Here is a 26,583-nt window from a genome sequence, read left to right as displayed (position 1 = left end):
TGGAAAGAGTAAACAAATGATTTACCCTGTCAGGTGAGAAGAGAATCATAACAGTACCAGAAAGATTCTAATCACTTCAAAAGGATTTGATGGTTAAGAATATATGGTATTAGTAAATCAAGAAAATTTCTTCTCAGATAATAAAATATATATTATACAATAGAAAACAATTTTTTCATGAAACAATAACTTTTGCTGACAATTCTGGTTTCCAGAAAGATTCAGACTTACCTCCAATCGGATGAATCGCTTTATGTTGACAGCCTTTGTGCCTCTGAAGTGAATCTGCAGGCTGAACTCAGAACGAGGCAAAATAATACCCTGGTCCTGAGACAGAACAAAATCATCCCCCAGATTATCCATTCCTGTGATACGCCATGCTACACCCAGTAGAGTGCTGTTCCGCAGGAAAAGGGTTTTTGTGTCCTTTCTGCAGAGGCAAACACACTCTTTCAACAATTGTGCTCTTCAATTAACAAGTAGTGATCTGAAAATGTACATATTTGCTCTGCATATTTTGGACAAAACTTCTGCGGTGTGGCAGCACAACTTAACAGATTCTCTGTCTCACAAACTTTTAAATTCAAGACCGCCTATCAATTTTAAGAAAACCCTAGGCCTACCACAAGATAACATGATTTCAAAACACAAATTACTGAGACTCTTCAATCCTAGTATTTTAAGGGGGCACAATTCAAAATTATGCAGGTTGCTACTGTACAATGTATATCTACACACCTCCAGGTACAACATTACCTTTATTGTATCACTTTGCTGGACCAGACTAGGTGAAGTGTGCAGTATACACTGGCTGGTTTATTCTGCCCCTGACGTAGCCATTATTACTGGTGAAACATGGCCATGTTGGGCACAGATAACTGTTAACCTGGGAGCATTTTAACTTTATTAAAGGCTGCTTTTTATATGATCTGCCTCCTTGTTTTATAGTCTATATACTTTGAAAATGAGCCTCCATAGCCCCACCACCACCCTAATCTAACTCCACTTCTCAACCCTCCTACTTTTCCCACTGGTAAAAATTACAAGTGAAATAATTTGCACGCACTCTTGCACTTCTTGCCTTGTACTTTTGTGTGTTGATGCATCCAAGAGCCATTACTATATTGACTTACAGCTTTGGCAACTTCCACTTTAGGAGCAATTTGCTCTGGATTCATAAAATGATTGCCCACTTCCTATGAAGGATTCTGGTATGGTGAGAACAGTTGGAAGCCCCGTGACTCAGAGGTGCCTCAGGGATCATCACATTCCCCTCTCCTAATCAATATCTACCTCCAATCCCAGAAGAGAGATAATTAAATCCTAATGGCATGTTGTGTAACATATTTTTGAAGGTAATATTCAGATGTTTCTTGCATTTGTAACATAGGAGAGATATGGCTGTAAAGGTTATTACAGAAGCCTACAAGCTACAGAACAAAATGGGTGGACCAAACTGTAGCCACAGCTTCATTTTGAATGCAATTTTTGTAGCTTTTCAGAGGCAATCTTCTAGACACGTGGAGGGGAATTTTCGACATGTCTAAGTCTGACTTTGGATGTTTTGCTCAAAACATCCAGAATCGAAGTGGTGAATAGAGTGATGTTCGAAACAGCAAATTGTCTATCTTTTTTTTCTGAAATGGCCACTTGCAAGATGTTTTTATGCTCTGTGCGTTTATCCTTTTGGTCCATTTTTGAAAATAAAAATGGCCAAATTAAACACACACAGTGGGACATCCTAGGGGGCACTGCAGTGGACTTCACATAAAAGCTCCCAGGTAGACATCTCACTGTACCCCTTATATTGTATGGTGAGCCCTCCAAAATCCACCAAAAACCTACTATACCCAACAACAATAGCCTTTATGTCTATAAGTGTCACCTATATGTGGGTACAAGTGAGGTTTTGGTGGGTTTTTTTGCGGGGGGGGGGGGGGGGCTGACACATTCCACCACAAGTGTAACAGTTAAGAGTGGATTATGGGCCTGGTTTCCCTTCTCCAAAGTGCAGGGCCGTGCCAACACGGTAAGCAACATAAGCATGGCAGGAGGGCGCCATCCTCTGGGGGGCGCCCCGCCGCACCATGCTTACCTCGCCCTCTTCTCCCCAGATCCTTTTCCTTTTTTTTTTTTGTTTAAATTTACCTCTGTCCGGCAGCAACGTAGCGTTAGTGAGAAGGAGGCAGCGCTCCCCCGCCCCGACGTGTCAGTCTTCCCTTCGCTCAGTTCCGCCTTCTTCTGACATCAGAAATGATGTCAGAAGAAGGCGGGACACTGAGCGAAGGGAAGACTAACACGTCGGGGCAGGGGAGCGCCGCCTCCTTCTCACTAACGCTACGCTGCCGCCGGACAGAGGTAAATTTAAACAAAAAGGAAAAGGATCTGGGGAGAAGAGGGCGGGTAGTGTAGCGATCGTTTTCGGGGGGGCGGGGCCAACTGCAGGGGGGCGCCGGAGACCCTAGGCACGGCCCTGCCAAAGTGCACTGCACTGACTGCTAGGCTACTCCAGGGACCTGCTTGCTGCTCTAATAGAACTGGCCATAACATCTGAGGCTGTCATAGAGGCTGGTATGTACTGTTTCCTTCACATCTTGAGGGGTGGGACGGGGGTCAGTGAGCTTTGGAGAAGGGGAGGTCATTCCTTTATTTCTCCAGTGGTCATCCGGTCATTTAGGGCACGTTAGTCATTACTAAAACAGGTCTAGCCCAAAACATCTTAGTTTTATTCCATGATGTTTTCTTTTTGTTCCATTATGGCAGAAAAATGTCCAAGTGTTAGGAATGTCCTAATTCTGCCCCAACAAGTCCCCTTCTGATTTGGATGCATTGCAGATGAACTGTATAGATAAACATCTGCAAAATAGAATTCAAAAATAGCAATTTGGCATACAAAATATCCAAATACTGCTTTAAACCACTTTTTAAACGTTTTCTCTTTTGAAAACAAGCCTCCTAGGCTCCTATGCATCTCTATAAAATAGTCCCTGTATAGCTGTTCACTATTTATTTATTTATTTAGACAGTATTTACTATACTGCCTTAACTAATGAGTAGATCTAGGCAGTTTACAATTCTAACAACAGCTTTAGAGACTTGGACTGGCCGCCGTTAGAAATAGGATACTGGGCATGATGGATATATGGTCTGATCCATTAGGGTATTTCTTATGTTTTTAAACCCTGAACTATTTTGATTATCTTTTCTCTGGTCTATCTATATCCTGTGTGTAACTTGTCTTGAGCTAGAATTTGGAAAAAGAAAGCAATCAAGCAAATCAAGCGATAATTTGAGCACAAAACAGGTCCCTTATTTACAGTAGTACAGCAAACTTAGGGAAATTTCAAAAATGAAAATGTTTTATAAGCATTTCCCAATCAACCCTTCCATCCGTCCAACTTCATATTTTCCATAGAGGTATATTGTGGTAAGGTATAATGCTTTATATTTATTATAAGAGACAATCGTTTTATTTATCCTATAGACTTTCTTTCCTAATTTTACAGTTATTGTAAATACAAACTTTTAATAATAACATTCTAATTAATATTTTTATAACATCCTTCCCTAATTAACCAAACCTAAATTCCCAAAATCATAACTAATATCATTAACACATCCCAAAGTCCTAAATGAAAGATACAATTCACATATGTCCAGTTTGCAGTCATATTAGATCTTTGAAGAAACTAGGTGAACCACTATCATACACTGGGCATCCAAATGGCAGATGAAATTTAATGTGGACAAATGAAAAGCGATGCACATTGGGAAAAATAATCCGAATCATAGTTACCTGATGCTAGGGTTCACCTCAGGAGTAGGCACTCAAGAAAAAGATCTAGGTATCATTGTAGACAGTACACTGAAATCTGCCCAGTGTGTGGCGGTGGCCAAAAAGGCCAACAGGATGCTAGGAATTATTAGGAAAGGGATGCTAAATAAGAACAAAAATATTATAATGCCTCTGTATTGCTCCATAGTGCAAACTCAACTTGAGTATTGCATTCAATTCTGTTTGCCATATCTCAAAAAAAGATATAGCGGAATTAGAAAAGGTTCAAAGAGCGACCAAAATCATAAAAGGGATGGAGCTCCTCCCATATGAGGAAAGGCTAAAGACATTAGGGCTCTTCAGCTTGGAAAAGAGATGGGTGAGGGGGGATATGATTGAAGTCTATAAAATCCTGAGTGGTATAGAATGAGTAGAAGTGAATTGATTTTTCACTCTTTCAAAAAGTACAAAGACGGGGGAAGTGACGTCACGCTCCGCAATGGAGGTCTAGAAGCGGAGCTCCTGAACACCAGCCGAGAAAAACAGACTATACAGCGATAATCTGAACCCTCGAACAATCTGAAACGGCGCATTAATAAGGCGAGAAATTAGTGCTCACGGAAATGTCGAGTGCTAAAGCGAAAACGCCAGATCTAAATGCGTTTGCCTACAGCCAGCGGGACTCGACGCCAACAATGCAGGCCGCAGATCCAGTCACGAGCGAAGATGACACGCGATCACGGTCCCCGCCGCTAAGGAACGAACGTGGGGAAGAAGGGAATAGTGATATCCCCCCAGATAAATGGAAACAACTGAAAAGCTGGTTCCAAGATATTAAATCAGAGATGAAAGAGATGCGCAAGGAATTTGCGCAACTCGGTGCGGAGCTTCGAGTAGAAATAACCGAGTTGGGAAATAGAGTCGCCGAGACCGAAGCAGGACTAGAGGAACACGCGGACTCCCTAAATAGCATTGAAAACCGCATGCTGGAACAGCAATCAGACATACGTTTTCTCACCGACAAAGTCGAAGACCTGGAGAACAGGAGTCGCAGGTCTAATATCAAAATACGGGGGCTTCTGGAACTTCCAGAGTATAACAACTGTGAGCAGGTGGTAAAGGCCCTGGCGGCTCAGATTTTAACCACGCCGGAGCGAACAGTGTCGCCCGGCGATATACAAATAGAGCGCGCACACCGGACGCTGGGGCCACGCCAGACCAATGCGCCCAAGGACATCATAGCATGCTTCTCTGACTTCAAAGTAAAGGAAGACCTTATGCATAAAGCAAGGATGAACGGCCCGATCATATGGAATACCTACCCACTGGACCTGTTTCAAGACATATCAACTACAACCCTAAAACGTAGAAGAGCGCTAAGACCACTCACTGAAAGCTTGCGAGCGGAGGGGATCAAATATAAATGGCAGCACCCCTTTGCCCTGATGTTTTACAAAGCAGGCAAACAATGCAGGATAACTTCAATGGAAGAGGCGTGAGAACACATGGAGCAGGGAACATCGGCAGAAGCAACACGCCCTAACCACCCACCAAACGCTGCAAAGGCCAACAAAGCGAAATGGCAGCAGGCCTCACAGGGGCGAGGGCGCCTAAGAAGACATCAATCAGGACACGCAGGGACCGATCCCCGCTGATGGATTACCACAGATGGAGTTCGCATACTGAGGAGAGCGCCAACACCTGACATGGTTGCTATATTCTAGGACAGAGGGACAGACGAGCATAAACGGCTGGTAATGTTCATGGGTTACATATCACCTCCCTGCCAGACATGCCACATTTGGTGAGAGGGGCATGTCTAATATGGTTACTGGGGAGGAGGGGAGAGGGGTGGGCAACAGGGGATGGGGGGGGGGGGGGAATATCAGAGGTACTACTGCATGCAGAGATATAATTGAACATGGCCGTTAAAGAATTGAACTGTGTCACACTGAATGTAAGAGGGCTCAATTCACACATAAAGCGAAAACGTATGTTTAAAGATATGCTACGCTTAAATGCTGATGTGATTTGCATACAAGAAACCGATTTGAAAAAATGTCATGAGAAACTAGTTTGCCACCGACGATACCCCATTATAAGATTCTCCTCTTGCATAGAAACACCTAAGAAGAGGGGGGTACTGATTGCGCTTTCGGCATCTCGTCCTTGGCAAATTATAAAAACCATAAGAGATAAAGAAGGCAGATTTGTGTTGATGGTGGTCTCTCTCTGTAATAGCCAATATACGATCCTAAATGTATATGCTCCTAATCAAGGCCAGGGGTCATTTTGGGAAAGGATAGAGCAGCTGCTGCAACAACACCAACAGGGACACTTACTCGTGGGGGGCGACTTCAATGTCACACTCCATCCGCCCATAGACAACTCGACAGGCTCAGCGACATATGCAAAAGCAGATAGGAAACTGCTGAAAATGTTCATAGCCCGATGGGGGTTGATAGATATTTGGAGGGAAAAACATGGAAATGAGAAAGACTACACATATTACTCCCCCAAATTTAAGTCATACTCCAGAATAGACGGATGGCTTGGAGATGTCACTATAGCGAACAAGACACAGGTGGTACATATAGAACCACGTACATGGGCCGACCATTCCCCAGTAGTATTGGCAATTAACGTGGGGCCTATATTTGTAGGTCCGAGATACTGGCGCCTGGATGAAGCCCCACTACACGATGAGAAAAATATCCTGGAGATAGAAAAATATATTACTGAATATCTCCAGTTTAATGATGTAGGAGGGATCCGGGCAGCAAGCCTATGGGAGGGTCTCAAGGTAGTGGTTAGAGGACAGTTAATAGCACTACGCACCCATGTACGAAAAACTCATATAGAACGGGAAACAAACATCAGAAAGGAGCTCAAAAGGCTAGAACAAACTCACAAAGAACATCCATCAGACGTCAAGGCGGCAGAGCAGCTACACCAATTGAGATTACAACTAAATGAGCTTCAATTAGAAAGCCTAGCCGCACAACTGCAACAGGCCCAGCAAGAACACTTTGAATTCGGGGACAAAGCGGGTAGACTATTGGCCAATAAACTTAAAAAGCAAGCCCAGCGCAACTATGTAGGGGGGATACAGAACATAGCTGGAGAATATGTCACACAGATAGAACAAATACAGAAAGCCTTCATAGACTACTACACATCATTATATGAGAAAGAACCAACACTAGGGTTAGCACGAGCAGAACAATACTTACAGGATAGCGGTGTTCCACAATTGAGAGAAGGAGAGAGAGAGAGACCCTGTCAGCCCCTATAACGCTTGAAGAAATCACCTGGGCAATAAGAGATAGTGCCCATGGTAAAGCTCCGGGACCCGATGGGTACCCTATACGATTCTACAAACTATTTGCGAAACACTAGCGCCAATCCTACTGAGGCTATTCAACGAACTAGGAGAGGCCCAAGAGATCCCACAGTCGTGGAGTCTGGCAGCAATCACTCTACTCTTAAAGCCAGGAAAGGACCCCAAACAATGCGGTTCCTACCGCCCGATATCCCTGCTTAATGTAGACTATAAACTCTTCACAAAAATACTGGCCCATAGATTACAAAAGCAGATACCCCATCTAGTACATGCAGACCAAGCAGGATTCATAACCGGGCGACAAACGTTTGACAACATTCGAACTCTTATCCATGCTATTCAATACGCGCGGGATGACCAAATACCAGCACTGCTGCTTTCCATCGATGCAGAAAAAGCATTTGACCGAGTCGACTGGTCATTCCTGTTTGCAGTTTTGCGGCAGGTGGGGATATCGGGAAGATATATGTCATGGCTACAGCTAATATACAAACGCCCTCTAGCGACATTAAAAATTAATAGGTCATATACAAAGACATTTCCGCTAGGAAGGGGAACTCGGCAGGGATGCGCCCTCTCACCGCTTCTTTTTGCCCTATCCCTTGAACCACTAGCATGCATACTGAGGAGCGATGTGGAAGTACAGGGAATAGTGAGGGGACAAAAAGAACAAAAACTAATGCTATTCGCAGATGACATACTGCTAACCCTTACACAGTCCGCGATATCGGTACAAAAGGTGATAGACCATATGACATACTATGGGGCGATGTCAGGATTTAAACCCAATCTAGCCAAGTCTATTCTGCTAAATCTTACAGTACCTGAGGCAGAGCTACCAAGCTTGCGGGCAGCGTTTCCCTTCATATGGGCACAAAAATCCATCAAGTATTTGGGAATACAGATAACTCCTGAGGTGGAGGGGCTTTTTCAGGCTAACTTTCCCCAAAAGATAGATGAACTCTTTCAAGACCTGGATAGATGGGAAGGCCTTAACACGTCATGGAAAGGCCGCATACATGCCATTAAAATGATGTTACTTCCCAAGCTCCTATACCTGTTCCTGGCCTTACCCATCCCAATTCCTAGATCTTTCTTCACACGAATACATAAAAAGATATTTAGATATATCTGGAGGAAACGCCCACCACGAGTGCGAAGAAGTATGATGTATCAGAAAAGCAAGCGGGGAGGTATGGGAGTGCCCAATCTCTATTTTTACTACCAAGCAGCGCAATTAAGAAACTTGGCGGAGTGGGGCCCCGGGGCATTGAAGAAATGGATACATTGGGAAAGAGCATGGATAGGCAGATACGCATTAGAAGACATTTTATGGATACCGGGAAAAGAGCTGACACACATATTACAGAGATTACCTCTGGCCCTAAAACACCCGCTTCAGACATGGCTGCAAATCAGAAGGCGCATGTTTCCCGAAAGGACACATTACCGACAAACGGCAATAAGATGGGCGGCGGGCTTCCCATTAGTGAGATCAGAAAAGGTTTTTGACCAATGGGCTAAAGCAGGCCTACGTACGTTAGGCCAAGTCTGGGCGGAGGGGACTATGATCAGCTTCTCTGAACTCTAAGAAGAATATGGGCTAACAGAGAGAGACCTTGTATATTACTGTTGCTTGCGCAGCTTCATTAGAAAGCGCGCACAAGATGAATTAGATCTAGAAGAAACAACCCTAGAATCAGCGATGCGGAGGGGAGGGGGCAGAGGGAGCATATCCCGGATATATCTGGCACTGTTGGGAAGGACTGATCCCCAGGTGACCTATCACACGAAATGGGAGAAGGCGGTACAAACCACATATCCTAGATCAACATGGATGAGTAACTATAAGTATCTCCTTAAAGCATCTCCAGCGCAATCGATAAACGAAAACGGGTTCAAAATATTCTACTGGTGGTATTCCACCCCAGACAGGCTACAAAGGATATATCCGGGATACTCAGGACAATGTTGGAGAGAGTGTGGCCATAGGGGCACATTCTACCATATATGGTGGGAGTGTGAGAAGGTGCAAACATTCTGGGATAGGGTAGTGGAGCGGGTAACTATTGTACTGCAGCAGCCGTATCCAAAAAGAGCAGAGCACTGCCTACTCCACTTCAGACCTCGGACAATGCCCAGTGGACAGCATAGACTGGCTACTCAATACTTTGCAGCAGCTAAACTAGCGTTGGCACGAGCCTGGAAGCAAGCACAAGTACCAGCATTACATACAGTGACTCAAAAAGTAGACTTTATATATCAGATGTCGAAACTAACGGCCAAGAGGAAAGGCTCCATAACGACCTTTACAAAAATATGGTCGTTATATGAACAATATAAAGAACAAGAATCATCACCTCTGGACTGAGGGGGGCAGGGAGGGAGGATGGGACTGGGGTTCAAGGGGAAGCAGTAATTAAGAGATATATGTAATTGGCTTGATAAGTATGTACACTGTTATACTTTCAATAAAATATATAAAAAAAAAAAAAAAGTACAAAGACTAGGGGATGCTCAAAGAAATTACATGGAAATACTTTTAAAACAAATAGTAGAAATATATATTTTCACTCAATGAATAGTTAAGCTCTGGAACTTGCTGCTGGAGGATGTGGTAACAGCAGTTAGTGTACCTGGGTTTAAAAAAGGTTTGGACAAGTTCCTGGAGGAAAAGTCCATAGTCTGTTATTAAGATGGACATGGGGAAAGCCACTGCTTGCTCCGGGATTGGTAGCATGGAATGTTGCTAGCAATTGGGTTTCTGCCAGGTACTTGTGACCTAGATTGGACACTGCTGGAAACAAGATACTGGGCTGGATGGACCATTGGTCTAACATAGTATGGCTATTCTTATGTTCTTATCTAAATCCACATTTGGAGGGGGATTTAGTGTGATTTCCAATAATTAAATCCGTAACCCTTTTTTATAATCTGGAGGAAATAGAGGTCTGAAGTTATTTAGAGCCAATGACTTTTGTAAAACCTCAGCCTTTTCATGATGGGTGGGTTGCCTGAAACAGAGACTAGCATACAATGCTCTCCAGATACATGAATCATCCATGGTTTTGGCTGGTTTATCCTATAAGACTTAGAGTTTCTGTGATCATATGTGTGAGGGCTTGAGCTCTGCTGTTGATAGGGTAGGGAAACAAAGCAAAACAACGCTCTGAGGAAAAACCCATCTCTTTTGTGGTTCACTTCTTGAAGGGAAGCATGGATCACAGGTATCAACAAAAAGCATTTGAGGAATGGGATATAAGCATTTGAGGCATAGAATAAAGGCATTTTAACAGATCAATCACTTCCTTGTCTTTATCCCTAAACTGACTCCTTCAGTGTAGGGCACATCAGTGAGCCTATCCTGCACATGTTCCCTTAGCCCTGATACCTGCAACTATGAGAGCTTGCAGGCCTAACAGTGATGGCAGAAGCTCTTGATGCACTCTCCAAAAGTATTTGAAGTCGAACAGACTAGATGCTTTCTACACTCGTTAGTGTTCAGCAGAAGAACATGTAGCAGTGCCTTCATAAGACATTTTCTACATATGGCATTAGCTAGGGCCTTATGGTTATTAAGACTGGGTAGGAGCTCCTTATCTAAATTTGCGAGGGAACTACATAATGCCATAGAGGATGGAACCTAGCCAAGTGTTCTTTGAAAGTATGTTCTGGAAGAGAATATTTGAATATATTTAGCAGATAATTTGCCAGTATGGAATTGCTGTTTTTGTTTTTTGTCGTTTTGTTTTTGTAAGACAAATATTGTGCTTTATGTAAAATTTTTCTTCCCTCACACACAGATACTCTCTTGATGGCAATGTTTGCCTCCAATGCTTCAGTCAATAACATAGCTGTTGCATTCCATTGCATTAATTTAGGGGGACATGGGGGAGGGAAAATGTGGCTGCATTCTACTGCTGTATACAGAGAATTCCTGTTGCAGTTATACATTTTCGCTGCTGAAAGCAATAGGAATGCCCACAAAGGTGATTACAAAGCTGAGCAATGTTGTTGACAAAGATGATATGATCTCGCAATCTGGAAGGTTTGAACTGAGAGGCTGGAAATGAAATCATTATAGAGCATCTCAGTTATACAAGATTAGGAAAATACTGTCCTTTTCAGAATTGCTAGAGGAATAAGGGTTACCCTCCTATCACCAGTTTCATTATTGGAGGGTGAGGGATTATATCTCCTGCAAAGCTCAAGGTGAGCTGGGCCTTGAGGATACACAACTCGAATGGGCAATTAGGGTGGGAGGGCAATGGGTGAGGTTGTGTTTCTCGTCTTTATATGGCTCTCCTCTCTTATACTATGCCTCTATTACACTATCAGGCTTATTTTCAAAAGACAAGGGCGCCCATCTTCCGACACAAATCGGGAGATGGACGTCCTTCTCTCAGGGTCGCCCAAATCGGCATAATCGAAAGCCGATTTTGGGCGTCCTCAACTGCTTCCCGTCGCGGAGACGACCAAAGTTCACGGGGGCATGTCGGCACCGTAACGAAGGCGGGACTGGGGCGTGATTAAGAGATGGGCGTCCTTGGCCGATAATGGAAAAAAGAAGGGCGTCCCTGATGAGCACTTGGCCGACTTTACTTGGCCCATTTTTTCTTGCGACCAAGCTGTGAAAAGGTGCCTGAACTGACCAGATGACCACCGGAGGGTATCGGGGATGACCTCCCCTTACTCCCCCAATGGTCACCAACCACCTCCCACCCTAAAAAAAAAAAAACTTAAAATTTTTTTTTTGCCAGCCTCAAATGTCATGCCCAGCTCCATTCCCTGGAGCAGTTTTAGTGGGTGCAGTGCACTTCAGGCAGGTGAACCCAGGCCCATCCCCCCCTACCTGTTATACTTGTGGTGGTAAATGTGAGCCCTCCAAAATCCACCCAAAACCCACTGTGCCCACATGTAGGTGTCCCCCTTCACCGCTTAGGGCCATGGTAGTGGTGTACAGTTGTGGGGAGTGGGTTTGGGGGGGGGTTGGGGGGGCTCAGCACCCAAGGACCTGGGAGCAATTTGTGAAGTCCACTGCAGTGCCCCCTAGGGTGCCCGGTTGGTATCCTGGTATGTCAGGGGGACCAGTGCACTACAAATTCTGGCTCCTCCCATGACCAAAGGGCTTGGATTTGGTCATTTTTGGGATGGGCGTTCTCGGTTTCCATTATGGTTGAAAACCGGGGACGACCATCTCTAAGGTCGACCATCTCAATATTGAGATTTGGGCGTCCCCGACCGTATTATCAAAACGAAAGATGGACACCCACCTTGTTTCAATAAAACGGGTTTCCCCGCCCCTTCGCGTGGCCGTCCTGTGAGGACGCCCTCATGAAAACTTGGGCGCCCCGTTCAATTATGCCTCTCCACGTGGCTCATTTTCAAAAAAGGAAAAACATTCAAAAAATGTCATAAAGCAACATTTGGACGAATTTCTTCTCAAAACATCCCAATCGGTATTTTTGAATCCTATTTTGTGGACGTTTATCTATGCAATTAATCTGCAGTGTATCCAAATCACAAGGGGGGCATGTTGGGGGCATTTCGGGAGCAGGATTAGGGCGGGTTTAGGGCGTTCCTAGCACTTGGATGTTTTACAGGCATAATGGAAGAAAACAAAAACATCTAGGGATAAAACTTCAATGTTTTGGTCTAGACCTGTTTTTAGAATGAATAAGGCAAAAAAAGTTGCCCTAAATGACCAGATGGCCACTGGAGGGAATCAGGGATAACTCCCCTTACTTCCCCAATGGTCACTAACCCCACCCCCCAAAGATATGGATAAAAGTAGTATTCACCAGCCTCTATGACAGTTTCAGATGTTATAACTAGGTCTATCAGAGCAGCAAGCAGGTCCCTGGAGTACTGTAGTGGTCAGTGACGTGGACACTATAGAGAGGAGGACCCAGGCCCACGTCCCACTCTACCTGTTACACTTTTGGTGGAAAGTGTGAGCCTTCCCACACTCCCCCAAACCCTACTGTACCCACATATAGGTGACCCCCTTCATCCATAAGGGCTATTGTAGTGGTGTACAGTAGGTTTTTGGTGGGTTTTGGAGGGCTCAGCAGAGAAGATAAAGGATCAAGGGTGAAATATGTACCTGGTAGTTTTTATAGTGAAGTCCACTGCAGTGCCCTCTAGGGTGTCCCACTGCTCTCCTGGGATGTCTGTGTGGCCAGTCTACTGAGAATGCTAGCTCCTCATACATCCCAATGGATTGATTTTCTAGGTTTTTCACTTGGACTTTTTGTTTTCCCTAAAATGCCCCAAAAAGATAAACACACAGAGCACCGTCTTTCTATTTGGATTTGGGATGTTTAGTGCAAAACATCCAAAGTCCAGCTTAGACATCATATCAAAAATGTTCCTTCACATCTCCAAATGAGATCGGGACCACAAAGAATGGGAGAGAGTGCTGGATTATTTGCTAAGGGTTTCAGTATCTAGCTCTTTGGTTGAAAATGGATATAAAGTTTTATATCACTGGTATTACATGTCTAGTAGACTAGCTAAAATGTTTGGCTCTAGTAATGACCTTTGTTGGATGGGCCATGCTGTGCGAAGCGATATGTACCATATTTTGGTGGATTTGCCCTAAGGTGCAAGGTTTTTGAAACATCCTACTTACTCTTCAGCAAATGACAAGTGTGACCTATCCATCCAAGGCGTTGTCTTTTCCATTTTAAAACTTTAGGTGTCAAACTGGAAATGATTAGCTGCAAGCTTTTTCATAGCTAGTAAGCTCAACTTGGTGGCGGCCTGGAAACAGCCTGCAATGCCTCAGATTTCTGTAGTTTTCCGCAAGATGGATTTTATTTCTGAGATGTTAAAACTTACAGCATTGTAGACTGGCCAGTTTATACGATTTCACTGAGTGTGGGACTCAAATTATGCTTGGAAGCAGAATGTATCTGGGGGAGATACCACTTGAACTTCTGGATGCAAGTTCAGATTGTTTGGTTTTTTTGATGCCTATTTTTTGTGGGGGTGATAGGGATGGTAAATTAAGGGGGTGGGGGAGGAGGGGTTAGTTTGGGGTTGTTTCTCACTGTTAATTTTGATTCACTGTTCTAATGTATCACAGTCTTGACTATGTGATGTGTGTTTCTTTGAACTTTAATAAACATAATTAAAAAAAAAGAGTATCTGGAGAATTGATGGGATGAAATCACTGTTAAGTCATGATACTGCTGCAGAGGCAGCTGTCTACCAATAATTAAGCTGGCCCTGCCAACCACAGGGCTATGTTAGCTGGAAAGGAAAATAAGATTAAGGAAAAATACCCCAGGGGTTGATACTCAGAATGATTTAACCAGACAGGAGAGGCTCCAGCATATTACACTGAGCTGGCCATTCCTGGATTTTCAATAGCACTTAACTGCACAATGCTGCTGTAAATCCAATGTGAACACTGCAGTACTCACCGGTTAATGCCAGGGCAGTCTAGGGGTGAAGTAAGGGAGGAGCCAGGAATTATGTGGGCACCAATGATATTCAGTGTCGGTGCAAAAAAGGCAGTTCTAACTATGTCTGGTTAGGTATGTAGGTACAGCACTGAATATCGGCATATAATATCCAGGCACTGTCAAAGACCCAGATATTAAGTGCTAGTGCCTGAATAGGGCCCATCAGTGAATATCTTGGTCTAAATTAGCTGGTAGTGGTCAGTGTTAATGTTATTGACCCACCAGTGGTTGTGAATGTCGGATAATGGCACCACATTCCGGGCCAAGTTCCAAATGAGCTGGAAACCCAAAATGAACAGGAAGAAACTGCCAAGCTAAAACATACAAAGAAAGTATAGCAAGATAGAAAGTAAAATTGACTAGTTAAAGTCAACCTACACTATCCCTTTAATTTTGCCTTCAGATTCTGACCTGTGCATAAGTATCCTGTCAAAATGTAGCTGTTTGCGGTCTAGCTCCAGCTCCGGTCGTACTCCATGGCAACAGATCTTGAAGATGGCTGGCTCAGGGTTGTCCTTAATGCAGCATACAATGTTGTCCTCAATAATTCCAGTGGTTGTAGGGTATGCCCACACAGATAGTTCCTGGAGGGAACAAATTCCCCAGCACACACCCCAAAGAAGATTCATTTAGGAAATGCCATAAAAAATTATTTGACAAGACTATAAATTCTATTGAGAAAGAACTGTATCTTAGAGGCAATTCTATAAATTGGTGCCTACAGTTACGCGCCATTTACATGCATCACTGCAAAAAAAATTGGTAGTGGGGCATATAAGTGTGCTAAGCCATTCAGAAAAGGCACACATAACTGGTTTTGTGCATAAGTCCTAAGGGGTGTGCCAATGGGCATGGCTGGAGCAATTGACATATATACTTTAAGCTAAGCACTCCCTTGCTGCACTAACATGCTAACAGTTACACCTTTTCTATGGCAGGCGTAACTGATAATATGTTATCTTTTTTGCGTACTAATAGTGGCTTGAACTAGTATTCTTTAACATAATCTTGCCACCAAGATCTCGCTATAGAATTAGCACTCAGAATGCATCAATGAAGTGCCAAAATTGGCGCACAACCTTATAGAATTAACCCTCCCCCCCTTATGTGAATCTGCATATTGCATAGTCTAATAGTGATATTGGAATGAGAAATAGTAGTAGTAATAGTAGTAGTAAAAATGTGTTTAAATTACAACACTGCCATTCTTACTTTTCTGAAAACCTAACAGCAATGCTAAGCGTGAAAAACTGCACCTTTCTTATACAATTTGCCACACCCCTGTGGAAACAAGAAGTTACAACAGAGGCAAGAGGGCATTGGGGGGGTGTCGCTGGAGGTCGCACAGGCAGCATTGTGTAAAATGGTACTACTGCCAGTAAACAGCATCAAAAGGTACACTGAGGGAGCTGCCGGATTGCTGGGAGGGAAGGGGAGGGAGTTTGAGAGAGAGAGGAAGGAGGGGGACGGTTCGCCAGACCAGGAGATGAAGAGAGATAACAGAGAGCAGGGTATAGGGTGGGGGGGGGGGGCGAGGTTACTCAACCCAGGAACGGGGGATGGGGTATTAAGAGAGAGATAAGGGGGATATATCTGACCTGGGCATAGGAGGAGGGTTAAGAGAGATGAGGGGAGACACCCAACTGGAACATGGGAGGGGGATTACCTAACCTGGACACCAAGAGGAGTTAAAAGAGAAAGGGGGAATAAGATACTTACACAGGCACAGAGGTTAGGGAAAAAGACATACTGGACAAAGGGGAGATGGAAGAGATATTGGACCTGGAGGCAGAGGGAAGGGGGAGATTTTGGACTTAGACCTAGAGGGGGCAGGAAAGATGTTGGACAATGGGAGGGAGACAGAAAAGATGGAGGAATGTTGGACCCCAGAGTGGAGGAGAGAGAGAGGGAGAGATGTTGGATCTGGACCCAGAGATGAAGGAGGGAGAGATGCTGGAAAACGGGAGGAAGGATGGAGAAATACTGAACCATGGGGTTGAGAGAGAGATGTCAAACTACTAAGTGGAGGGGAGGGAGGGAAGATGTTGGATATGAAGGGAACAGATGGAGATCGAAGAGAGGTGTTGGACATGAGGGGAAGGAAGTCATGGAGGGAAGGGTGCATGGAGGGAAGATGTTGGATTGAGAGGGAGGGGGAGATGTTGGTAGAGGCTGACCAAATTTCAGTTTCAGTTGTGGATTTTGCACTACAACAGCCTGAAATCAGGTTTGGGTTTCTGCTGAAACCAAATCCCCCCTCCTCCTGCAATCACTCTCACCCCCCCCCCCCCTGTTCTGCTCTAGTTTTACAGCCTGCCTAAGCAATCACTAAAACAGAACTGACAGAGACTGCTCAACAATTACTGTGGATTCTTTTGGATTCGTATTAGGTAAATGAGACTTGTATTAGAGGTTCACTTTAAATGATAATGCATAAGTCATTATTGTCTAAGATACACAATGATTAAGAAATATACACAATGATTAAGCTATATAACTGAAGAGAAACAATAATAAAGAAGTATCACCTCACTGGTCATGTTATCACTGCATCCAGGCTCTTGCCATCAGCTGGGGGGCCCCCATTTACAGTGATAGCCAGGAGTCTCTAGACCAAGAAATACAGTTCCCTGCACAGTACGTACGTTTACTTACAGGGGACCTCACTTAATTTGCACTCCAGTGGCTGTTCACTAATATTTAGTAGCACTTAAATGAGTTAGTACCAGGGGAATATTGGTACTAACCAGCCATCTGGAAACCAGGCAGGAAAGGGACATTATGTAGCAGAGTCAGGGAGGAGCTGCATAGCTAAGCTGGCACATAGGACTTCACAAAAGCAGTTCTAAGTAAGTCTGCTTAGGTATGCCAGAACCCACATAACTTCCAAGTGCTAGCTCTCCCCTCCCAACCAGACCCCCCCCCCCCCCCACACACACACAATAATATGAGCTCCACCAAGAGCAACACCATTCCTGGACCCTCCCTGAACAATACTTCTCTCATCACAGTAAGTTGTAGTTGTCATTTGTAAGCTGCAACCAACTATGGGCAGGAATAAGTGGGCTTTGCTCCTGCCTCATTTGTCCAATGGACCAACACTAAAGTGAAGGTAGGTCCAAAGGGGGATTACTATGATAAAGGGGGGTTCTTCTGTGGGGGAGGGGTGCTTGAATTGTTGTAGGAAGCCTGGGGGGATTGTTCATTGTGGGGGGTTGGTGGGAAGGATGGAAGAACTTGCACTGCTACAGGCCGGTGCTCGGAAGTTATGTGGGTGCAAGCTGATATTCAGCTGGGAACAGCATAAATGTCTTATATGGGTCCCAACTGAATATTGGCTGGGACCCATCTCTCTGATGCAACTTCCTGTTCCACATAGGTGGGAAGAGTCAGAGAGAAGGCTGTGGGGAAAGCATGATCAGCAAGTATGAAGAGCTGCTCACAACTGGAAGTCCCTTTTACAAGGTACACGGGGTGGGGGTGTTTGACAAGCTAGCTGGAGAGGGGATCTCCAGCTGGGTAGGGGAAGGAATAACATATGCTAGACCTGGGGGGGGGGGGGGGGGGGGGAGACAAGCTGGACCATTAGGGGTGGAGAGGAGACATGCAGGACCATTGGGGGGGGGGAAAGACACACACTAGACTATTGGGAGGTGGGGAGAGAAAGAGACATGCTGGACTACTGGGGGGAGAAAAAATGCTGGAAACTTGGGGAATTAAAGAGAAATGTTGGACAGAGAGGAAAATGGGAGAAAAGGAGAGGGAAGAGGCAGTAGGATTCTGGATGTGAGGTGGAAAAAAGTGGGGAGATGCTGTCTATGGGGGGAAAGGGAAGAATGGGAGAGGGGAAGAAGATTACTATGTGGGTGGAGAAAAATGGGAGATGCTGACTATGGGGGGAAGGAGAAGAATGGCAGGGAGGAAATGTTGATTATGGGGGAGGAGAAGAATGGGAAGGGGAGATGCTGACTACAGGAGGGGAAGGAGAAGAAAGGGATAAAAAAGGAATGCTAACTGGGGGAAGGAGAAGAAAGAACTAGAGAGAGAGATCCTGACTAAAAGGAGAGAGAGAGGGGGGGGAAGTGCATTGCTGGGGGAAAGGAGTGAAGCTGTACTGTTGCAGGGAAGTGACAGGGAGCTGCTAGGCAACAAATGGTGGGAGAGAGAGAGGGGTAAGATGTTGGGCTATAAGGGTAGGGTAGAGAGAAAGAGAGGAGATGTTGAGCTACAAAGTTGGAAGAAGGGTAGATTCTGGACATGATGGAACCATATGGAAGAAAGCCATGGGGAGTGTCAAGGAAATGAGTGAATGGAGGGTGGTGAATATAGAAGGTAAAAATGTGGTAATGGGGTGTGGGTAACTGAAGAGAAGACTGGAGAAGGAGTGAGAGTAGAAATGGGAGGCTTAGAGACTGAAAGTAGGAGATGGAAAGTTGATAAATAGATGAAAAGCAAAAAGAAAGAGGAGGAAAGAGAAAGATCTATATGTCATACAGATGTGAGGAAATAGGAAGAGTGAGGAGAAAAGACAAATGGACAGTAGCCACTGGAAAGAGTCAGCAGAAGACAGACAGGAAAATGGAAGATATAACTCACTGGCACCAACATGATTAGAAAAATGAAATTCTCAGGAAAAAATTGTATTTATTCTGGATTTGACGTGCAACATGTTAGTTTTGGGGAATATGCATCACAGATGTTGTTGTACTGTGTTCAATACAAGATGAAATGAATTTGTTTCTCTCCTCAATGTTGTGGTAAATGTCAATATGGTTACTTCTAAGGGGTATATTTAATTTAATAACAGCATTTATATTCTGCTTAACTGCTAAGTTCAAAGCAGGTTACACCAGAAACATCATACAGCACAACAAGGGCACAATCAATACCATAGATATAAAATAATCATAAAGGCACAGAAGAGATACAATCAATTCCATAATTATGAGAGATAGCATTGAAATAAGAGTCTTTACAACTCTTTGAAAGCTCATATAATGAGGGACATTTTTGATATGACGTCTAAGTCCGACTTTGGACGTTTTGCAAATTATGAACTTGGGGACAGTGAATGGAGAGGGATAGGGAGAGGGGATGGGGGAGATAGAGGAAGGAGTAGTGGTGTTTGGGTTTGGGGGCTAGAAGGGGTAGGGAAAGCTGAAAAGGTAAAACACAAATGAGGCAGGTGAGGGGGAAAACATTCTGACTACGGCACACAGACAAAGGTAACAGGTACTCAACAAACTCTCAGCTTTCTCTCCCAACAACGCTCTCGCCACTCTCCAACTGCACAAAATCGTTAATGGGTCTAAAGATGACTTCCCCCTTACTCTGGTCGCTTTTATTTCAGGTCCAACTAAGGACGCCCACATTCCGACCCATGCAAAACCATTTTGCAAGCCGTTATACGCTGGGGACGCCCATCTCGTAACGCCGCCCATAACACGCCCCCTGTGGGGACGACCATAGATGGGTGTCCTCACGCTGAGGACGCCCCTACGGCCCGGTTTTGATTATTGGATTTGGGCGACCTTCTTTCATGGAGACGCCCATGTGCCTTTTGTGTCGCTTTTTGGGCGCCCTTTTCTTTCGAAAATGTCCCTGACAGTGGAATTAGAAAAGGTGCAGAGAAGGGCGATGAAAATGATAAAGGGGATGGGACGACTTCCCTATGAAGAAAGGCTAAAGCGGCTAGGGCTCTTCAGCTTGGAGAAAAGGCGGCTGAGGGGAGGTACGATAGAGGTCTATAAAATGAGTGGAGTTGAACGGGTAAATGTGAAGCGTCTGTTTACGCTTTCCAAAAATACTAGGACTAGGGGGCATGCAATGAAGCTACAATGTAGTAAATTTAAAATGAATCGTAGAAAAGCTTTCTTCCCTCAACGTGTAATTAAACTCTGGAATTCGTTGCCAGAGAACGTGGTAAAGGCGGTTAGCTTAGCGGAGTTTAAAAAACGTTTGGGCGGCTTCCTAAAGAAAAAGTCCATAAACCATTATTAAATGGAAAGGGGAAAATCCACTATTTCTGGGATAAGCAGTATAGAATGTTTTGTACTTTTTGGGGATCATGACAGGTATTTGTGACCTGGACAGGATGCTGGGCTTGATGGACCTTTGGTCCTTCCCAGTATGGCAATACTTATGTACTTATGTAGGAATGACTAATATATAGTTTATTGAAGATATTTGATTCCTGAGTTACCTATATGGGAGAGTTAACCAAGGAGTGGGTAAGGAGGGACTATAAAGTCAGGATGAAGACAGATTTAGAAACTTTTCAGAGGACAGAACCTCTTCAAGTGAAAAGAAAGGGTGAGGTTTTTTCCTTTATAGGATAGATGGAGGGGCATGAAGAAGGCAGGGACCAGCATCATCACCCACACATTGTGTGCTCCCTGGCACAGGGACAGCTGCCAAAGAGCACAATTACTTTCATTTACTCTATTGAAGTTCATGAACATGTGGCATCGAGATTTTCAATTGGATTATATGAATCTTGACACTGACATTTTTGCTGAACTACAGCCATGTTGAGACTTGGATCTCTAATTGAGACTCTGTTCTGCAATCATTGGATGTTTGCACTTTATGACCACGTGGCTCTATGGACTTGTCGGGTGTAGTAATAAAGCACATTTTTTTCAACTGGGGGTTTTGGCACTCATCCTTGGATTACCCTGACTCATAGTAACATAGTAACATAGTAGATGACGGCAGAAAAAGACCTGCATGGTCCATCCAGTCTGCCCAAGACAAACTCATGTGTATACCTTACCTTGATTTGCACCTGTCTCTCCCAGGGCCCAGACTGTACAAGTCTGCCCAGCAGTTTTTCCCGCCTCCCAACCACCTGTCCCGCCTCCCATCACCGGCTCTGGCACAGACCATACAAGTCTGCCCTCCCCTATTCTCGCCTCCGAACCACCAACTCCTCTTCCCCCCACCTGCTCCGCCACCCAATTTTAGCTAAGCTTCTGAGAATCCATTCCTTTTGCACAGGATTCCTTTATGCATATCCCACGCATGTTTGAATTCCGTTACCGTTTTCATCTCCACCACCTCCCGTGGGAGGGCATTCCAAGCATCCACCACCCTCTCCGTGAAAAAATACTTCCTGACATCTTTCCAGAGTCTGCCCCCCTTCAATCTCATTTCATGTCCTCTCGTTCTACCACCTTCCCATCTCCGGAAAAGATTCGTTTGCGGATTAATACCTTTCAAATATTTAAACGTCTGTATCATATCACCCCTGTTCCTCCTTTCCTCCAGGGTATACATGTTCAGGTCAGCAAGTCTCTCTTCATACGTCTTGGAACGCAAATCCCATACCATTCTCGTAGCTTTTCTTTGCACCGCTTCCATTTTTTTTACATCCTTCGCAAGGTACGGCCTCCAAAACTGAACACAATACTCCAGGTGGGGCCTCACCAACGTCTTATACAGGGGCATTAAAACCTCCTTTCTTCTGCTGGTCACACCTCTCCCTATACAGCCTAGCAATCTTCTCGCTACGGCTACCGCTTTGTCGCACTGTTTCGTCGCCTTCAGGTCCTCAGATACTATCACCCCAAGATCCCTCTCCCCGTCCGTGCCAATCAGACTCTCCCTGCCTAACACACGTCTCCCTTGGATTTCTACTCCCTAAGTGCATCACTTTGCATTTCTTCGCATTGAATTTTAATTGCCAAACGTTAGACCATTCTTCTAGCTTCTTCAGATCTTTTTTCATGTTTTCCACTCCCTCCGGGGTGTCCACTCTGTTGCAAATCTTGGTGTCATCCGCAAAAAGGCAAACTTTACCTTCTAACCCTTTGGCAATGTCACTCACAAATATATTGAAAAGAATCGGCCCCAGCACCGATCCCTGAGGCACTCCACTACTCACCTTTCCCTCCTTCGAGCGAACTCCATTCACCACCACCCTCTGGCGTCTGCCCGTCAACCAGTTCCTAATCCAGTTCACCACTTCGGGTCCTATCTTCAGCCCATCCAGTTTACTCAAGAGCCTCCTGTGGGGAACCGTGTCAAAAGCTTTGCTGAAATCTAAATAGATTACGTCCATAGTGGTCTGAGGTGTGCCAGGGGGCGAAGCCATGTAGAGTGGGTGGAGCCTATGCAAAGTGGGGCGGGGCTGTGGGCGTGTACTAAAATCTCCCTCTCAAAAATTGGGACCCCTTGGTGACCGTATGGCATCTAAAACACAAGCAGGGGGGCACTGGATCTCGCCCCCTGTGTCGGGAAGCCGTCCAGATGTGGCTTTGGGCTCACCATCACGGCATGTTTCTCCAAGTCACGTATCTGGCAGGCGTAAACAACAGTCTGGCCGACAGGTTGAGCAGGATCATGCAACCTCACGAGTGGTCACTCAACTTGCGCATCCATTTGGATACAGAAAGTGAAAGTGCCTTGGTGCTTTGTAGCTTTTACTATATGAGACGTGGGGTAAGGAATAATATATTGTAGAGGAATATATTCGAGTTATTCCCCAAGTTTTCCACGTCATCACTGTGACCCCTGACGCAGGTGCTAGTCACCGAAACACGGCCCGTGTCGGGTCTTTTTGTCAAGGCTCATTCATTAAAGAACTGTGTTCCATTTTTAAAGGCCCGTGGTGCTGTTTTTTTTGTTTGGACTTTAGTTTGTACTTCGTTCCCTCTCTTTTGTTATATCCACACCTCAAACCACAGCCTTTTCAGAAAATAATTTATTTAATAGCCTAACACCCTTTTTAATTAGCTTTCAGAGGCCAAAACCTCCTGCCTCAGGTCAGTATAATGCTGTTATGGTATTCTCTCCTGACGTGAGGAAGGAAGTATTGGTCTCTGAAACTTTATTAACACAGCTACCATATTACTTTATCCTAAATTAAAAATAAAATTATTTTCTTTACCTTTGTTGTATGGCCATTTACTTTTTCTAATTGTGTTGCTCCCGGTCTCTTGATTCTGCTTTCCTTCATCTTCTCTTAACTCTTTTGCCAGGGTTTCCTGGCCATTTGTCATTTTTCTCTCCTTTTTCTTTGTTTTCTTCAATATTTTTCTGCCTCTCTCTTTGTCCAGATTTAATTCATTCTTACTATCCATTCTTGAATTTCCTTCTTTTTACTTCATCTACCTTGTTGATGTAGTACTTGGCAACCTGATTGTCTGTCTGAATTTAAATAATATGATTGGACAGCTGATCTCTGAAAGCTTTTAGACTGTTCCAGACCACTCGCAACTCCAGGAGATTGATCTGAAGACCTGATTCCTGGAGGGACCAAGCCCATTTACATGAGCTCCCCACCCCAGAAGGGATGCATCCGTTGTCAGCACTTTTTGAGGCTGAGGAATTTGAAAGGGACGTCCCAAGGTCAAATTGGATCGAATTGTCCACCACTGAAGGGAATTGCGAAATTCGGTGGACAGCTGGATCACATCCTCTAGATTCCCTGCAGCTTGATACCACTGGAAAGCTAGGGTCTATTGAGCAGATCTCATGTGAAGACAGGCCATGGGTGTCACGTGAACTGTGGAGGCCATATGGCCCAGAAGTCTCAACATCTGCCGAGCTATGATCCACTGAGACACTCTGGCCATGGAAACTAGAGACAGAAGATTGTCTGCTCTCGTCTCGAGAAGATAGGCACGAGCCATCTGTGAATCCAGCAGAGCTCCAATAAATTCCAGTCTTTGAACAGGAAGAAAATGGGACTTGGGGTAATTTATAACAAACCCGAGTAGCTCCAGCAGTTGAATAGTCATCTGCATGGACTGTACAGCTGCTGCCTCCGAGGTGTTCTTTGCCTTCGCTCGATGCACGTCATCGATACTCCTCGGTACCGACGAGGAGGACGTGCAATCCAAACGCCTCCTCGGGGTTGGGTCCGAGAGTGGTCGGTTCTGTGGGGCCTGTGCAGAAGGAGTCTTTGAGGCAGGTGGAGACCCATTCGATGGCTCACTGCTCCCAGTGTGTGGTCTCTGGACAGCCATTACCTGTGCTACCGAGGTCGATGCCATCTCCGGTGCCGATATCGATGCCGCCGACCGCGGTACTGATGTCGATGTCAATGCCAAAGAACCGGGCGAATCTCTGAAAAGACAATCCTGAAGAGCTTTCCTTGACGCCTGTGTCCGCTCTTTCAAGCTGAGACACAACTTACATGCGTCTGGGCGATGGTCGGGCCCAAGGCACTGAAGACACCACGAGTGAGGGTCAGTACCCGAGATCGCCCGGTTACACCGATTACACTTCTTGAAGCCGCTGGGCGTCCTTGATGACATGGACGGAAAAATAGCGGCAGCAAAATCAAAATTTGATTGTGCCAAAAATAAAGGCACAAAAAAAAGAGAGGGCCGTGTCAAAAGTGAAATAAAACTTAACAGGACCTAAAACTAAGAAATAAAGGGATTTTTTTTTATATTAAAAGGAAACAACTTAAATGAAGGAAAAAACGAGGGAAAGGTAGGCTAAAAACGAAAAATAAGCGAAGGCTCTTTAAGGGCACACGGAGAGAGATCGCAAGCAGTCACTCTCTACCACGGAGAAAAAAGAACTGAAGTAGGACTTTCGCGCAACAGGTGGGAAGATGGTCGCACCTGCGCGTTCGAAGGCTCTAGCAAACTTTTTGTTGCTAGGAAATTTTCTGTTCCTGGGGCTGCCGTGGACGTCACCCATCAGTGAAAACAAGCAGCCTGCTTGTCCTCGGAGAAGGATTGATAGTGTCACCTGAGTTGATATGGTCAATTTATACTTAGTTCTACATCTACACAGATGATGTGCAGCTACTCATATCAACTGAACTAAACTTACCTACAGCCCTGAATAAACTCACCAAAGGCTCTGGTGGGTCCCTAAAACAAATGGCCACATACCTGGTATCATCTGTTTTGGAAGATATGGTAAAATTATGTATCATACCTGATAATTTTCTTTCCATTAATCATAGCTGATCAATCCATAGACTGGTGGGTTGTGTCCATCTACCAGCAGGTGGAGATAGAGAGCAATCCTTTTGCCTCCCTATATGTGGACATGTGCTGCCGGAAACTCCTCAGTATGTCGATATCAAAGCTCCATCCGCAGGACTCAGCACTTAGAGAATTACACCCACAAAGGGACACTCTGCCCAGCTCACCACTGCCGAAACGGGGGAGGGGAATTAACCCAGCTCATCCCCACACAAGTGGGGGAGGGGAATCCGTCCAGCTCATCCCCGCAGAGCGGGGGAGGGACACCACCCCGCCGATGCGGGGGGATCTGGCTTATCCTGCAACCGCGGGAGGAGCTGACTGACCCTAACACCGCCGAAGCGGGGGGGGTACAAAGCTGCCCTACAGCCGCATGAAGCAGGAGGGAGTGCCGGCAGAATTTAGGTCTCAATCCAGCCCCGTAAAACGGAGGGGAGAGAAATGCAGCAGCTCACTGTAACACAAAATCGTCTCAACTCCTGAAGAATCCAATTGAAAAAACTTGAACACGAAGTCCTCCTGAACCGGAACTGAAGACTAAACTTGAACCTGAAATGCAACCAGAATAAAAACAGTACAGATATTTGGGAGGGGCTATGGATTGATCAGCTATGATTAATGGAAAGAAAATGATCAGGTATGATACATAATTTTACCTTCCATATCATCATGCTGATCAATCCATAGACTGGTGGGATGTACCGAAGCAGTACTCACCCAGGGCGGGACATAGAAATCCCTGACCGCAACACTGAAGCTCCAAACCGGGCCTTCGCCCGAGCAGCCACCGTCAAGCGGTAATGTCTGGAGAAGGTATGAGCCGATGCCCAAGTTGTCGCCTTACAAATCTCTTCCAAGGAGACGGACCCGGTCTCTGCCATCGAGGCCGCCTGAGCTCTAGTGGAGTGAGCCTTCAGCCGGATAGGCGGCACCTTCCCCGCGGCCACATAAGCTGCTGCAATGGCTTCCTTGACCCATCTTGCCACTGTAGGCTTAGCAGCCTGCAGACCCTTACGAGGACCTGCAAACAGGACAAACAGATGA

The 26,583-nt window shown here is 45.1% G+C and overlaps 1 protein-coding gene across 1 annotated transcript in view; it reads right to left on the bottom strand.

Moving 5' to 3' along the window:
• The window catches only part of HYDIN (HYDIN axonemal central pair apparatus protein), a 2,443,906-nt gene that overhangs the window by 675,720 nt on the left and 1,741,603 nt on the right, over positions 1-26,583 (bottom strand). Inside the window, exons 75-76 of the mRNA XM_030205004.1 lie at positions 15,002-15,174; positions 232-430 (exon numbers count right to left, since the gene is read on the bottom strand). Coding sequence (XP_030060864.1) covers positions 232-430; positions 15,002-15,174 — 372 coding nt within the window. The remainder of the gene's footprint in view (positions 1-231; positions 431-15,001; positions 15,175-26,583) is intronic.

The sequence above is a fragment of the Microcaecilia unicolor genome, chromosome 5, assembly GCF_901765095.1.
Source record: "Microcaecilia unicolor chromosome 5, aMicUni1.1, whole genome shotgun sequence".
Lineage (NCBI taxonomy): Eukaryota > Metazoa > Chordata > Amphibia > Gymnophiona > Siphonopidae > Microcaecilia > Microcaecilia unicolor.
Note: the sequence above shows the minus strand (reverse complement) of the source record. Positions and strands in the feature narration are given on the sequence as shown.